This window comes from Haliotis rufescens, unplaced genomic scaffold, assembly GCF_023055435.1.
Source record: "Haliotis rufescens isolate VD_foot unplaced genomic scaffold, xgHalRufe1.0.p SCAF_31, whole genome shotgun sequence".
Classification (NCBI taxonomy): Eukaryota; Metazoa; Mollusca; class Gastropoda; order Lepetellida; family Haliotidae; genus Haliotis; species Haliotis rufescens.
Genome location: NW_025964013.1, coordinates 3,182,669 through 3,198,679, shown reverse-complemented (window position 1 = coordinate 3,198,679; position 16,011 = coordinate 3,182,669). Strand labels below are relative to the sequence as shown.

The 16,011-nt window shown below is 39.6% G+C and overlaps 1 protein-coding gene across 1 annotated transcript; it reads left to right on the top strand.

The window, feature by feature from the left end:
- The first annotated feature begins 1,985 nt into the window (after positions 1–1,985).
- LOC124136755 (uncharacterized protein in proB 3'region-like) lies at positions 1,986–15,296 on the top strand. Its single transcript, XM_046502773.2, has 11 exons — positions 1,986–2,060; positions 2,905–3,036; positions 10,520–10,645; positions 11,143–11,180; positions 11,474–11,613; positions 12,043–12,116; positions 12,484–12,580; positions 12,758–12,878; positions 13,187–13,254; positions 13,631–13,775; positions 14,893–15,296. The coding sequence occupies exons 2-11, from the start codon at positions 2,928–2,930 to the stop codon at positions 14,977–14,979; spliced, it is 1,005 nt and encodes a 334-aa protein (XP_046358729.2). The 5' UTR covers positions 1,986–2,060; positions 2,905–2,927; the 3' UTR covers positions 14,980–15,296.
- The last annotated feature ends 715 nt before the right edge of the window (positions 15,297–16,011 follow it).

The window sequence follows — 16,011 nt, the reverse complement described above, 5'->3', positions numbered from 1 at the left end:
CTAACTGTTTATGTAAATACATATATCTGTAGTGTGCCTCCAAACCACACCCAACCAGTAGGTACTTTCACAATAATCAAACTGTTTATGTAAATACATATATCTGTAGTGTACCTCCACATATAATTATAACTAGTACGCACGACGGCAGATGAACTTTCACTATAATTTAAATGTGTCTCCGCAATATATAAATGTGAAATAGGTATTGCCCATTGGTATCGTATTTGACATATTGTGGAGGAATGTGACAGCAACCATACTTCATACAGTACACGCTCGGAGATGTATTATCAACTATGATTACACATAACACCGTGTTTCTATATAAACAGAAATACAAGTGGCATTTCATTTCTAAATAACAATCATACACATATAGTTGCTCCACCATTTTATTTTTTATTTTAATATATTAGTTACAACAAGCAGGTTTTGCTGTTCAGGGTCCATCAATTCCATGAAGGGACAGAACGGTATCACTGTGTTATCGTGCATGCCAAGACAATCTACAATTGTTACTCCTCCATTGAGGATAGCACTGTTTGATACACATGCAGATGAAGTACACATTGTTTAGACCATCACGTACGGACAGGACAATATTTGAATGGGGGCACTGTGCCACTGCACACAGTGATAATCTACTCCCAAAAGACCCTTCACGAAACACACTTTGTCAAGTTCGTGAATTGTTGCAGTAGACTCGACCGCCTCCGTCCTACTATGCCTCGTAATACCAAAAGACGTTAAACGATGGTGTTTGTTCGGTACCATGCCTGGCTCTCGACATTAAGGGGCTGAAAAAGGACTGGACGGCGCGGAGTCAGTATACTGTGTCTGGGTGGGGTTTTCATGTTAAACTGCGGCATGGTATCTCAGTGGGTTAGCACTATAAATCGGCATCATTCCGGACTAGTACAAGCAGCTACACACATACACACACTCGCAATATATGTGCAATAATCTTGGACGCGACGTTAAACCACATTTCACCTACCCTCACTTCAGTTGACTCCAGAACAAGAAGGACTTTTGTATTGTAATAATACAAGAATCATGGCATTGTTGACTGTAGCCCTGTTATTTAAATAAAAGGGAAAAAAAAACTAATAATCATAAACCATCTCTGTAATTCCGATTGTTTTACATTTAATGTCTCAGTAAAGTTTTAGAAAGTTTTGTGAAGGACATACGGAGGACCTTTGTAGATTTCATCATCAGTGACAAAATTGAGTCCGATGCATTTCTTTATTTTGACTTGTACCATACGTTCCCGAGTTTTGTTCAGGTGAACAATTCACTTGCATGCGTTTGTGACGGGTGTCACCGGTGGTGCAGGATATGCTCACATTTTCGCGAGCACCTGGTATCATGACTATGTGATAGTGATTCATAAACATATGCTCATGATATAGTAGGAATCGTACAACCGACTCTGACTTTGGCAGAGATGTCTTATGAATATGGAAAGGGTTTTGCTGCCTTTATTTACATTTTACATTTGTAACTTACAAGAACCTAGGCCAAATCAAAATATTTTATACATGTACATCAATCAGAAATTTAACAGCCTTCAAACCTCCAGCCTTCCAGGTGAATGCGTATATGCGTACATACCAAAGTGCTAAACGCCTGAGACCTGCATCACTTCAGGCTTTCCTCCCACATCAAGCTAACATCCCGTGATATAAAAGGAAAACTGTTCAAAGCGGAGTATTAAACCCAACACACTCACTTACTCATTCACTCACACGTGATCTGATAACACAAAAACTCTAAACTAAATTTTGGGTGAAATTCACCTATGGGAATTTCCCTAGTGTCTGCACCAGCGAGATCCTCACCATCCGACATATCCCTCGTGTATGTGACAAGGTTACTTCTATGTAAATAGTAATTATACAATATACAACAAATATAAAACAAACAACAAAGTACAACAAACACTATCTAGTTCGCTCTTTATACATGCAGAACTAACACACGATGTGTGCAGTATGAAGGACGCGGCCCTTTCTGCAGGGAGTATGTCAACGCCGAGGGAACACCAGTCAAAGGTCGGTGATCACGTATTTTTACTGATATCCACGTACATGTCATGTGAAGCTAGCAGTTTATATTTTACGATCATGAGAAGTCGATGAAGGTAAAAGCTCGTATATTACAGGCGTAGGCAGGTAGTTTGTGTCACGATGACTCAAACGTATTGATTCATTTGGCTAAGCGACCTCGGAAGTCCGTCATTTCCAGTCCCTCATGCTCAGACTATGTGTCAGCTACAACGGGGATTACATGGTTCCCTCCGTGAGCGTGTATTAACTAATAATGGCCCTCCTATCACATGATCGAGTCCCGATGTCATTTTGCAGGTAGCCGCGTTGTGATAGAATGCTAATGTGATGACCTCAATCTGAGTAGTCTCGTAACGTCGGTCGCGGGGAGCAGTTGAATAGGTGACTGTCAGCTTGACTCCTCGGTGTATTTCGGCCTCGTTCCTTCCCCACATTGAATCGCATGTACTTGTGTGGTGTCTCCTTGGGAACGAGACCTTGTACTTCCCAGGAAGCTTATCATGAAAATTGTGTGCACACTGATCTATTGGCCGGGGTTATAATGTTAGCCATCTGAACATGCACTTTGTGAATTGAGTCTAGCGCAGTATAATGGAGTCTGAATGATACTCTGTCCCCTAACCGTTGTACTGCCGGACACATACTGCCTTGAAGGAACACATATGCTTGTAATGCAACAGTGACAATGCATGGACATAGCGATTGTAAAATTGTCAGCTGGAATGTAAAATAAGTCCCATATAATATTACAATCACGTAATACAAAGTTTAACAATTAATCACCAGTTACGTGTGCTAGCGAATTGTGTTGTTGCATGGAATGTTGCAGATATTTCAACATTACCTGAAACGATGTCATCCCCAAAAGTCGCCATCTGCTACCCCACCACCGACTTGCTGGATGTGATTAGGAAGGACCTGTCTGATGTGGACATCCAGCTGTTCACAAAGCCGTTGTCAGGTACGACTCAAGCTGCATACGATAATCCCATGGCATCAAAATATATTTCCTTCACGTTGATTCTACATACACTGGACAAAATATCATCCATTCCAAAAAATCCAAAACTTGGAAATACCACCATTCCAATTGGAAATATGACCATTCCAATATTTGGAAAGGTCATATTTCAAAGCTTGGATTTGTTTGGATTTGTTTGAAAATGTTTGGAAATGTTTGGATACAACATGTCATAATCATATCTGTTAAAAGTTGTACAACTTTTGACCTTATTTGAGATTAGTAATGACATGAAAGTAAATAATTAAGAGTATTTTGGCACTATGTATCACGAAAAGACCAAATGATGAGCAAATTTAACTAAAAAGAAATTCTGTCATTTAAAGTGGCTACTCTTTATATTTGATTTCTTATCTTTCTTGTCTATAATCATATGACACTGACTTTGAACTTTGAACAATTAAACAAATATTTCGTTTTCCCATACCGACATACGGTTGTCGTAGAACAAAGACCGTTTCGAGAATATAGAGGAATATATGTACATAATAGTACTAGGTATAAATGAATTTTGATAAGTGTTCGTACAAGAATATGAACTTCGAATTATCTCGGAATTATGCGCAACACATAGGCCTGAAAATATTATAATTGTTCTGGAACTATCTGACGGTAATTCAAAACAGGGAACAAGATTTCGTGAAATGAATCATTGAGCCAGGAATGCAACGATTTAAATGCATACAAAATGAATAAATATATCTGGAACAGAGTAGACTGTTCATGTGGACAATTATATGCTACGTCTATTGCCAATGAAGTTTATCACCCCACGTTATAGCATTTGTTTCATATAAAAGATAGAAACCAAATAAATGGGACAATTAGTTGTTATGAGTTAGCTTTACCTCTGTGACATATCACACAACTAAATGTGAATATGTTTATCAAATAATCAATTACAGTAATTAACCTAGTGTCCTTATTCATACACAATTTAATTACGTATTGGGGTACAATATATAATAAACATATACACGGAATGATTTCTTATTTTGTCAATTTAATCATAACCCAAATCATACAAATCAAAGTGTGAAAGTAGTGACTAACTTTATGATCAAGGGTATAAATACTCAATTGTATCTATTAATCCTAATAGTATAACAATAAACCCTGTGTATATACTGAGCATATTTAGATACATCCGGATCTACGACCGCAGCCATATAATCAATCAAGGAAAGTATATTAGATTGAATTACAAATGTGCTATCACTTAAACAAAATTTTCCGTTATCCACGTAAGCCTAAACCTGGGAGAAATAAAGTTCTGTTCTGAAGACGCCGTCATGATTAGTTGGCGCCAGTCTAGACTGTCCAATCAACGTGAATATACAAACCGTGATGTTACTTGACCAGTTGATGACACCTGTCAAACTCAAAGTGCCCCTGGTCCTCGACCCACCATGTGTAATACTTTAGCGTACTTGATTCTTTAATTTGCAGTTATATCACTGTTAGGCTGAGTGATGAGAGAATACATTTTGTTGTTTTTGTTAACGATCGTTTCCATTTTCAACGTGGTAACCTTATAAGTGACTAACTTTTTTATCATGATGAAATGAAACAAATTAAAATAATCAGAGGGACTGACGATCGCATTTTCCGCATAAATGTCATGCTCGCATTAATTTCATGATTTAATGAAGATAGATTTGAACATTTCTGAGCAACGATCATGTTTGGATAAGGGAAGTAATCTTGTCTCCGCTTGCAATTGGATTCAGTTCCGAGATCGCAGCTTGACTGTTCGGTACGGCCGAAAGGCGGCATCCATGTTGTTCACGCTCCGCTGATCACGGGGCGTCATTTGTCTGTATTCTGCTTATGCGCATGAAACACGGGTGTCAAAACGAATATATTTACCAATTATACGTACGGTCAATTAGCCAGTCCAAGAGACAATACCCTGGTTCTACCACCTTTAGAACGTCGCATGCCCCTGGTTCACGGTTCGTCAGATCTCCCGTCATAAAACCACGATGTTTATTTACCTGGAGCCCCCGACAGCGCCGACTTCCTGTGTACATGTACGTACATGGCAATAAATGGTTTGACAGTTGTTTGACGGAATCAATCAATAATTATTGACACGGTGATGTAATTAATTTGTCACTATTCACAACTCCTATTTTTATTTTTCTATTGATCAGCTGTATTTTCGACCAGTTTTATATGTATAAAAAATCTTCTCTTGTATTTATAAACCAAACCTTAAAACATTATATAAGAACAATTGTGTTTTTAAACCGTAAGTTTTCTATTAAAACAACCATGCAAGTAAGATTTCAGCCGTAATATTACTTTAGTCACTCCACAGATTACACATCTTATATGCTGCAAACGCAACGAATCTAATGCTACTACGTCACAGCTGCCTCGGTAATTAAGGGCTGGAATGTTTTTGTGAAGGCAGTTAGAGCAGACGAATTTTCCCCCTCGCTGTATAATGACGGTCGCTAACCATATATGTGTATATTTACTGTTTTTGGCTTGATTTGATTGTCCTTTGGTGAAAACAAATGTTCAATTGTGAAAGCAAACCCTTTTCCCCTGAACGTTAAAAGACAGCTGACTTTGTTTTTGTCTGAAATATCAACGTTTCAAGTCGTTTATATATTCGGAAATCCATATTATGGTTAATATTTATAAAATAATATGGACAATGGTAAAATCCATTATCACAGTTTAAGTGCTATTCACAAATGTATGTAAATCTACTTCGTGATGAATGAAGCATGGCAATAAATATATGCATCTGATTCTTCATTTGTTCTGTATTCTTTGACGAGAATGAGTTTCGTTTATGATGATCACTCTCACAGATTTTTTGATAAGAGGATAAGACTTTAACTGGAGAATAGTTATGACAAATATATATATAAGTATAGGCGGTCTGTGCACATGTGGTGAAACTGATACCTCATTTGATTTGCTAATCGGGACTTGGAAATCATAGTCTGTCATTAAATTGATTTTAAAATATATGGTTTTGACTGTAGTACGTCCTGACATCATAATATTATGTTGTAAACAACTTATCTTATCTTATGTTAAGTAAAACAATTATTGATAACTTCCTGAATTCCAATTGTTCAATGAACAGAATTATTCACAGCTCTGGCGTGTGACAACAATAAATTAGATGTTACCAAAGATTGTCCATTTTATGATCTTAGGCACATGTCGGCGCACTTACATGTGAGCCGTCTAGACGACTGTCTGTTTTGTAATTAAATGGCAGCTGCCATCCAAACGAATACTTAATCTTGAGACCTATTAGTTGTCTCATAATTAATCAAAATATTAGCCCAAGAAACCAAACTCTAGCTCGCAAACACCCCTTACTCACCCCAATATCCCAAAGAATAACTAACTACCTCAATGAACACCAAACTCTAAATCTTAAACAAAACTGCAAAAAATCAAATATCTTCACCCCTAAACTCAAAATACTCAAAATAGACACAACGCTAGCTAACCAAATAAATAAACAAACCGACCCAAACATAGCTAAAACAACCACACTTGCATACATACACGAAAATTGGCCAAATGGGTGTCACATATACACTGACGGATCTTCAGACCCGATCTCCAACCACACAGGCTTCGGAGTCCATACCACACAACCAGTTATTTCCACACAATCTTACCGACTCCCTAACAACCAATCTATATTCACGGCCGAACTCATGGGCATGGCCTCAGCCCTGCATAACCAACAATCTAAAAACAACAATCAAATCCTAATTCTCACCGACTCCCTTAGTGGACTACAAGCCCTCCAAAACAAAAATACCCCAAAACGACCTAAATTAATAAACCAAATACTTAAAAGCTCCAACGACATAACAAAAGCAGGCAAACAAATAACCTTCTTGTGGATCCCCGCCCGCGTAGGAATTTAAGGCAACGAAAGCGCCGATAAAGCAGCTAAATTATCTCTTAAAATACCAGAAATAAGCTTAAACCTTACCATCTCAAAATCAGAAATTAAAAGTGTAAACAAACAAAAAATAACAAAAAAATGGCATAATCAATATCAAAACTCAAATAGCCAAATCAAAAAAGTGCTCAGAAAACCACTAGCCAAACCTAAAATCCTACACCCCTCTAAAAATATTGACGGATTAATTACAAAACTCCAAACAGGACACACGAACCTAAATAACCACCTAAAAAAACTTAAAGGACACACCACAGGCAACTGCCCCCACTGCAAACAACCCGAAACCACAGAACACGTACTCATCCATTGCACCCACTACCAAACACACAGAACCACACTACAAACCACCCTCAATCAAAAGAGTTCCTACACTAGATGAAATACTAAACCCTCAAAATAAACTAGAAAACTTCAAGGCCCTAGGCGTATTCCTAATCAAAACAGACCTAATTAAGCGCATCTAAAAACTAATTAATCTACCCATCCAAAATCCAATAAACATACAAACACCCACCTCACCCGGCTCCCTTAGTTCCCTCCTCCACCCACCTCGGCATTTATTCCAAATTTAAAAATCTCAAAAATACAATATAAGCAACCCTTAAAAGCCCCCTCTTGGGTTGCACACACCACTTTCACCCTTTTCGGAATACACTAAATGGTCCGGCCAGGCCCGTGTGCGAAATACGCTGCAGTCGGAAAGCGCACGTTAAATCTTCTATATCAGTCAGTAGTTGTCTCAGCACTACACAATCAGCAATCTAAAAAAACAACAAAAAATCCTCATCCTAACCGACTCCCTCGGTGGACTACAAGCCCTCAAAAATAAAAACACTAAAAACCATCCCAAACTAATAAATCAAATACTCAATAGCTCAAACAACGTAACTAGGGCAGGTAAACAAATAGAGTTCATTTGGACCCTCGCCCACGTAGGAATATTTGGAAATGAAAAGGCAGATAAAGCAGCAAAATTATCCCTTTAACTCCCAGAAATAAGCTTAAACTTACCCAGCTCAAAATCAGAAATCAAAAGTCTCACTAAACAAAAAATCAACAAAAAATGGCAAAATATATACCAAAACTTAAATAGCCAAATCAGGAAAGTACTAAAAAAAAACCTAAATAAACCAAAAATACTACACCCATCCAAAAAAATCGACAGAATAATTACTAAACTACAAACAGGCCACACCAAACTAAATAATCACCGTAAAATAGCTAATCTACACACAACAGGAAACTGCCCACATTGCAAACAACAAGAAACACCAGAACACGTACTCATTCACTGCACACACTACCAAACACACCGAACAACACTACAGACCACCCTAAATCTTAAAACCGGACTTACACTAGAATCAATCCTAAATCCACAAAATAAATTAGAAAAATTCAAAGCCTTAGGTTTATACCTAATTAAAACAGGACTAATTAGTCGCATTTAAGCCCCAAATAAAATAAGAAAACCAAAACTACCTTATCTAACAACCACCCAACACACACAGGTCCCTTAGTTCGTCCCCCACCCACTCTTGGCATTCTTTCCAAATCTCAATATTTCAAAATTACTATATAAGCAACCCCTAAAGCCCCTAATTCATAGTCTTTTTATTGTTCAAATTACTGATAAAACATATTTTAACTTGTTCCTTCTAACCATATTTCCAAACAATTCCAAACCATTCCAAACCATTCCAAGTCATTCCAAACATTTCCAGTGTTGGAAATATGTTTGGAAATGTTGCCATTCCAATTTTTGATTTTCTGGAAAGATCGATCTTTCCAAGCTTTGGAAAGTTTGGAATGAGCGATCTTTCCAAAGCATTCCATCGTTCATTCCAAATTGGAATGGACGCTATTTGGTCTTGTGATAGGTATACCGAAATTCAGTTTTTGGAAGAAGTTTGAACATTTGAATCGTAAAGATCATCGTGTAATCAATGACAAGAATTCATTACGACCTTCTAACATAAAGAATAACTCATGTCTATTCAGGCGTGCTGGCACTAGTGCAGATTACGTTTAGCCACCAGCGACTCATGCTTACTGATGGTTCAATGCCAAACATCAGTTATCTTTCTACACATACGGTGAAACCCATTTTACAAAAATATAGCCAATCTTACTTATCAACAATCAATACCAGCAAACACCTTATTCATGTTCATATGAAAATATTTCTGTAGCGTTCACGAATACAATAGCGGAAAGTAATTCCCGTCCAAAACAAGAAATCACACTAATAATTGCTAGGGACTCATCAGTCATGTATCTCCATCTTGTCGTGATGTAGAGTAAGTCAAATGACATCTCGACATTAATTTTGTCGTCTCGGCTCGGACACGATGTTTTATGCCCCAAATATATTTTTCACAGGTCGTAACCTAGCACGATATGTTCACGAAGAACAATGAACATGGGTCGCAATTATCTGCTTAAAAATCCCATTTGGATTTGACTAATAATGATGACGGTCCTTATACTAGATTACGACAACAAAGCGTCACGAGAAACCAGTTTCTATCTAATAACATCGCACATTACAAGGATTAGAACCCTTCTGCCTAGGTAACTGTACTATTATTGATGTTCTGCGCTTTCCAACGATGCCAAACATCGAACGAATGTTATAACACATCGAACGTGTTATTCATATAACGCTTCGAAAACGGAGGTTCTTCACTGTGTTTTCTCATGTTATCATTATTCGATTATTTAAACAATGACAATAAAACAGAAATAGGTAATTGAATATTATGGAATCTTACAATTACCGAATATCGCCAGAACTTTCGCTTCTTTGGTGGTTGATCTGGACGATATAAATGAGTTTATTGTAACAAAAAAAGTTTTTAACGAACTTTGACTTTGAAGTCAAATATTGTGGGAACAAGGAATGTTTTCGCGTCTAATTTGACAATTTTTCTCTGGTCGTGAGTCCGTGTCCATAACAGCGCAACTTGCATTCCTACTCAGGGACGGGTCCATATTTTGAGCCATATTTTCTGCGAAATATGAAGGGAAACAGGAGCGAATACGAGAGTATGTCGGGAAAGTAAATTTCTTAAAAAATAGCCCATGGCTTGTGAACTTTGAGACTGGCAAGTAACTTTATAGCCTAGGTAGCCCGACTGACCAGCAGTATTTGGAAACTATTTCATACACTGCCATACTTTCGAATCGTTTTCTTCAACACGCCGCCTTTTGGCCGTCGTAAGCTCCGTAAGGGTCTGACCCTGTCTTTTTTTGTCGCTAGCTTGGAACTGTGTTTCGCAACATATCAATATGACACCTTTACGCCAATCGTAGCTCTGAAGACACCGCCTTGTCTGGAACATATTGTTCTGTTGTAAAATCGTTCTTTGTTCGCGTTTATTTATCACATTCTATTATAGTCAGCGATGCACAGAGCATTTTTTCCGCTTGTATATTTAACCGTCGACTATATATATTATTATATAGATCCTCCCACAGACGAGGAAGTGGCGTTTCTGTCTCAGGTGGAGATCCTGTTTGGATCGCCTCGGATGATGGTTGATTTCATCCCACAATGCACCAGCCTCAGGTGGATCCAGCTGCCGCAAGCAGGTATGACAAGTGTAGGTCTTAATTTGCTAAAATCCCATAAGAGTTTATGATACCCGTGGTAATTTACTATGTGGCCGAAAACTATCATCAACATAATATATATATATATACGTCATATAGTAATAAATTTTTACGTGATAAAATAATTTATACTGACAGACACGAATAAGGGAACAATGAGATATATAGGGACATCAGCTTTACTGTCAGTAAATTGAAATCGCGGCATATACATTCAACACATGTCAGAATCCAATGTTGAGATCCGTTTGTGTGCATTGTTTCCAAAGCGTATTTGACAGACAATAAAACTAAAACTGTTCCCTTATTTATTTCTATCAGTATATTCATAATGATACGGATTTGTGATGTGACTGAGTATCTGTCTGTGAAACTGGCTGCGCGTATCAGTTGTCGAACCCATGGAATCGTAGGGCATAATCTGCATACGGACGTTGCATGGAATTTCAATGACGTCAGTGTTCCTTCTGTTGCAGGTGTGGATGAAATACTGAAGCTTGTAAAAGACAATAAGGTAACGCTTTGTGAAGAATGATCAAGTCGAGACTAAATCATACATTTCACCCAAGCATTGACACACAGCGACTTGAACATCCAAATTTACAATAAAACCTCGTGACAGTTCGTCCGGACGCTCCCTACTCTGATGGATTATGGTCGTTATGAACAGAACAACCAAATATACAGTTAAAGGGACATAACTCACAGCCTATTATACGAGACTTCACTGTACGCGAGATGATATAAATGAAATTTCAGTAATAATATTCAGTAATAATTAGATGAAACTGTCTGTCTGTCATGTAGGTGAACCAAAAAATCATTGTCACCCGCAACGGAGAGTCCTTCGCCAAGCCAGTGTCCGAGCACATAATGTGCCAAATACTGACCACAAACAAAGGTCACTACAAGTGGTATGACCAGCAGAGGACAGCGGCGTACGAGAGGTATGTCCAAAGCCCTCAGACTGTTTTCAGAGGGACTCGGTGCAGCTAAATATGCAAGAGACGCTATTTTGTTTCTTCTTACCTCGGTGAAAAAAGTATCAAAATCAATGAGAACGTTTTGGTAATTATTGAACAACCCACTTTCGTGTAATGGTTTCATGCGCCACTGTAATCATGAGAATAGACACACAATGCTATTGGATGCTAGCTTGGTGCGAGTTTAGGGTGTGTAAGTAACGGATCACTGCGTAAAGAAGCACAAGGAATGACTCTCAAATCACTATTAGTCACGGATAAGTTATAAAACATGTTATATGATAAGATGTACTTCCACATTTCTATTCTCTTTGTAAACACATAAAAGAAAAGAGGACAGATTTCAGTATGTGAATCTGAACCGACATTGACAGTGGCATGATTTCACTTCAGAGGCAGACTTCATTCCAAACCCCTGTCACTGTCAACAGTTGGTATATTAGGCCTGGGCTGCATTGGACGTGAAAGTAAGTATACTATATCTATATACACATATTCTTCATCAACTTTATTACCAATGTGAAGACCCGTGAAGATACGGGGTAGAATAGGTCTTCAGCAACCCACGCGTGCCGTAAAAGGCGGCTTGTCACAAGAGGCGACTAACGGGATCGGCTGGTCAGGCTCGCTGACTTGGTTCATGCATGTCATCGATGCCAATTGCGTGGATCGATGGTCATCATGTCAATCACTGGATTGTATGGTCCAGACTCGATTATTTACAGACCGCCGTCATATAGCTGGGATATTGCTGAGTGCGGCGTTAAACAACTAACAAAAAAAAACAAAAAAAACAATGTGAAACATTGTTCCATTCCGACTGTTTTGTGTCAGCTGCCAGAACGTGCAAGTTCTTTGGGATGAAGGTGTGGGGCATGACACGAACTGAAGTCCCAGAAGATAAGAAGTCCCCGTATGTTGACGAATACAGGTATGTTACCAACATGTGCCATGTGTAAGACGATCTAATTGTCACTGTGATATCTTGTGTCGTTAGTTGTTTTTATCTTTCGCAAAATACAGGCAATATAAAACAAAATATTATTCAGACTTGATCCACATTTTGCTGGCATATATTAACTTCATAGAGATGTATATCCATCCACAGAACAATGAGTCATTTGCATGAAATCCTATCTGAATGTGACTATATCGTCAACATACTACCGTCAACTGAACAGACACGGGGCTTGTTGGGAGGAGATGTGTTCTCACACTGCAAAAATAAGGTACACATTCTGTTTTGTCTCCACGTGGATATGGTTGTGATAGTGTGGACATATGGTATGCAGATGAGAGTGTATGCTGTTTGTAGACAGATGGAACAATGTGAGGATTTCTGCTGTTACGGGGGCGTGACTTAGCTTAAAGCTGATAAAGTTAACTTGGTGCTAATTTCTTTTCTGCATTGGTTTTTCAGCATGAACAGTAGTTCGTTCGTGTCATTCTGTTGACAGAAGCTGTACATTTGACTTGCGATCTATATGTATGGTGCTTCCAGAGAAACTGATGTTTACAACGCAACTTCCCTTTACAGAAGACTACATTCATCAACGTGGGACGGGCAGATGTGACGGATGAAGAAACCATTCTTAAAGCTCTTAGGTTTGTTTGTTGTTTAACGCTGCACTGCACATACGCGGTATGTTAATAAGTCAGGACAGCCCCGTGATTGGCATCGTGTGCACTGACACACGAATTCGGATAGGATGACTTAAAACCAACTAAATTACAGAGTTTGACCACCTGGTCCTCTTACATACCTCATACGACACACATAGGTTGCTAGGGAACTATATTCTTACCAGGACTCACTACGGGATACTTAGGTTTGTAACTGATGGATACATTTAAGGGTATACCAAACCAATCATGAATCTTGAATGTATGTATATTGCTGAATGAACCCGCTCATCGCAAGACACAACACAAAAATAGGCATTATACAGATAAATCAACTGGATCATGTGTTCATTCGTAGGAACAAGTGGTTACAGTATGCTGCACTGGACGTCCACAACCCCGAGCCGCTGCCTGAAAGTAGCCCCCTGTGGAGCGAGCCAGGGGTCATCATAACGCCCCACATCGCTGGTGGCCTGATACTGTATCCTGGGTACCAGCGAGACGTAAGTTTGTTTGTTTGTTTGTCTGCAAGCATGCATTACTGAAGACCGGATCTTCTCGGGTCAGCAAGACGTAAGATGACATCTGTTCTGCGCACCACTTACTCGATGATCTATAACGAATATTACCTAAATAACATGTCGCTACATTCAGAGAAATGTTAATGTGATGTTGTGGATAGTTTGGGATAGCAGTCCTTGGATATTGGTGTCAGCCCTTGGCTATTGGCGTCAGCCCTTGGCTATTGATGTCAATCCTTGGCTATTTGTGTCATCCCTTGGCTAGTGGCGTCAGTCCTTGGCTATTGGTGTCAGTCCTTGGCTATTGGCGTCAGTCCTTGGCTATTGGCGTCAGTCCTTGACTTTTGGTGTCAGTCCTTGGCTATTTGTGTCATCCCTTGGCTATTGGCGTCAGTCCTTGGATATTGGTGTCAGTCCTTGGCTATTGGCGTCAGACGCTGGCTATTGGCGTCAGTCCTTGGCTATTGGTGTCAGTCCTTGGCTATTGGTGTCAGCCCTTGGCTATTGGCGTCAGCCCTTGGATATTGGCGTCAGTCCTTGGCTATTGGTGTCAGTCCTTGGCTATTGGCGTCAGTCCTTGGCTATTGGCGTCAGTCCTTGGCTATTGGTGTCAGTCCTTGGCTATTGGTGTCAGCCCTTGCATATTGGCGTCAGTCCTTGGCTATTGGCGTCAGCCCTTGACTTTTGGTGTCAGCCCTTGGTTGGTGTTCTTAGGCGCCACAAAGTGTTATGTCTGGGCGTATTTATGCAGGATCTGAGTAATACTTGGTAATATCATCCCTGCTTCAGACCAGAATGATCCCAAACATGAACCCAAATCAGATATAACCATTACAATTGCTTACAATACTGCATCCAGAGAATGTGCTGGTTGAAGGGGGAAGGGGTAAGCTTATGAACTGTCTGCGAAAGAAATTGGATTTGACCAATACCATAGGCGTCTACAACATACGCCACTCTCACTAAGTTGACACGAGGTGATATAAGGTACAGCTCACAATAGCTCAGTCATTCGCTCATTTAGAATTTTGAAATGACATCTCTTCACACATACTCAATGATTATTACCCATGGCTGCTGAGGTGTTATTCTGTTGCAGAGGGCCGAGTTATTCGTGAAACAGTATCGCCGCTATGTTAACAACGAACCCTTGGAGTACGTAGTTGATGTGGATAAAGGTTACTGATGGCGTCGCATTCTACGTTCACATCCACTTCGCACAACGGTCCAGGAGAAACCAAATGCATTTTCAGTTGTTTCAGTTGAACTTCTGATTTTACAAAATTACATTCCCCTTACATCTCAACTCGTCAGAATAATGCACATGCCTGCAGGTGTTCTTTGTGTCGCGTCTTGACCTCCAGCTGCCAGAGAGTGAACACACCACCTCAGATTTTGATTCACCAAAATTAACAATTGGCAATTTAGATTATGTTAGACCCGGGAAGATCCGGGGTAGAATAGGTCTTCAGCAACCTTGCCGTAAAAGGCGACTATGCCTGTTGTAAGAGGCGACTAAAAGGGTCGGATGGTCTAGCTCGCTGACTTGGTTCATGCATGTCATCGTATACCAATTGCGTTGATCGATGTTCATGATGTCAATCACTGGATTGTCGAATTCAGACTCGATTATTAACACACCGCCGTCATATAGCTGGCATATTGCTGAGGCGTTAAACCCAACTCACTCACTCACTACAGTACTTAGGGGGGGGGGGGGGGGGGGGGTCTGAAAGGTCCTGAGCCTAACTATGGTGAAATACATTCATGGAGTTGGTTGCTGTTTATTGCTGTTTATTGTGCAACATGATCCCCTCCGAGGTACACAAACCCCGCCAACAATCCTGGAGTGCCTGTATCCCACTAATGTCGTAAAGCTTCTGGTATTGTAGAACGTCCTACTCAGAAGAAATGACGTCATCACCATTTGCATAATGTTTCACAGAAAGGTCTTCCTTCAGCTTTGTGAAGAGGTGGAAATCTAACGGTACCAAATCTGGTAAAGATGAAAAATATCCAATAAATTCAAAGCCGCAGTCATGGCGACACTAGACTTGTTCAGGCTCCTCTTGTACTCCGTAGTAGTTGCGGAAAGAGCACCATCTCCTAAAGTTGACACCACGTCCGCATCACTACAGGAGTCAGCCCTTTCATTTGGAAGATGCTTGATGACATTGCTGTAGCCAATGGTGTTCATTTTCATCACCAGTGAATACCT

Coding starts and splice junctions, on each gene's coding strand:
- LOC124136755 (XM_046502773.2), top strand. CDS start 2,928: ATGTCATCCCCAAAAGTCGCCATCTGCTACCCCACCACCGACTTGCTG. Junction 3,037..10,519: donor GTTCACAAAGCCGTTGTCAG/GTACGACTCAAG, acceptor ATTATTATATAG/ATCCTCCCACAGACGAGGAA. Junction 10,646..11,142: donor GATCCAGCTGCCGCAAGCAG/GTATGACAAGTG, acceptor CTTCTGTTGCAG/GTGTGGATGAAATACTGAAG.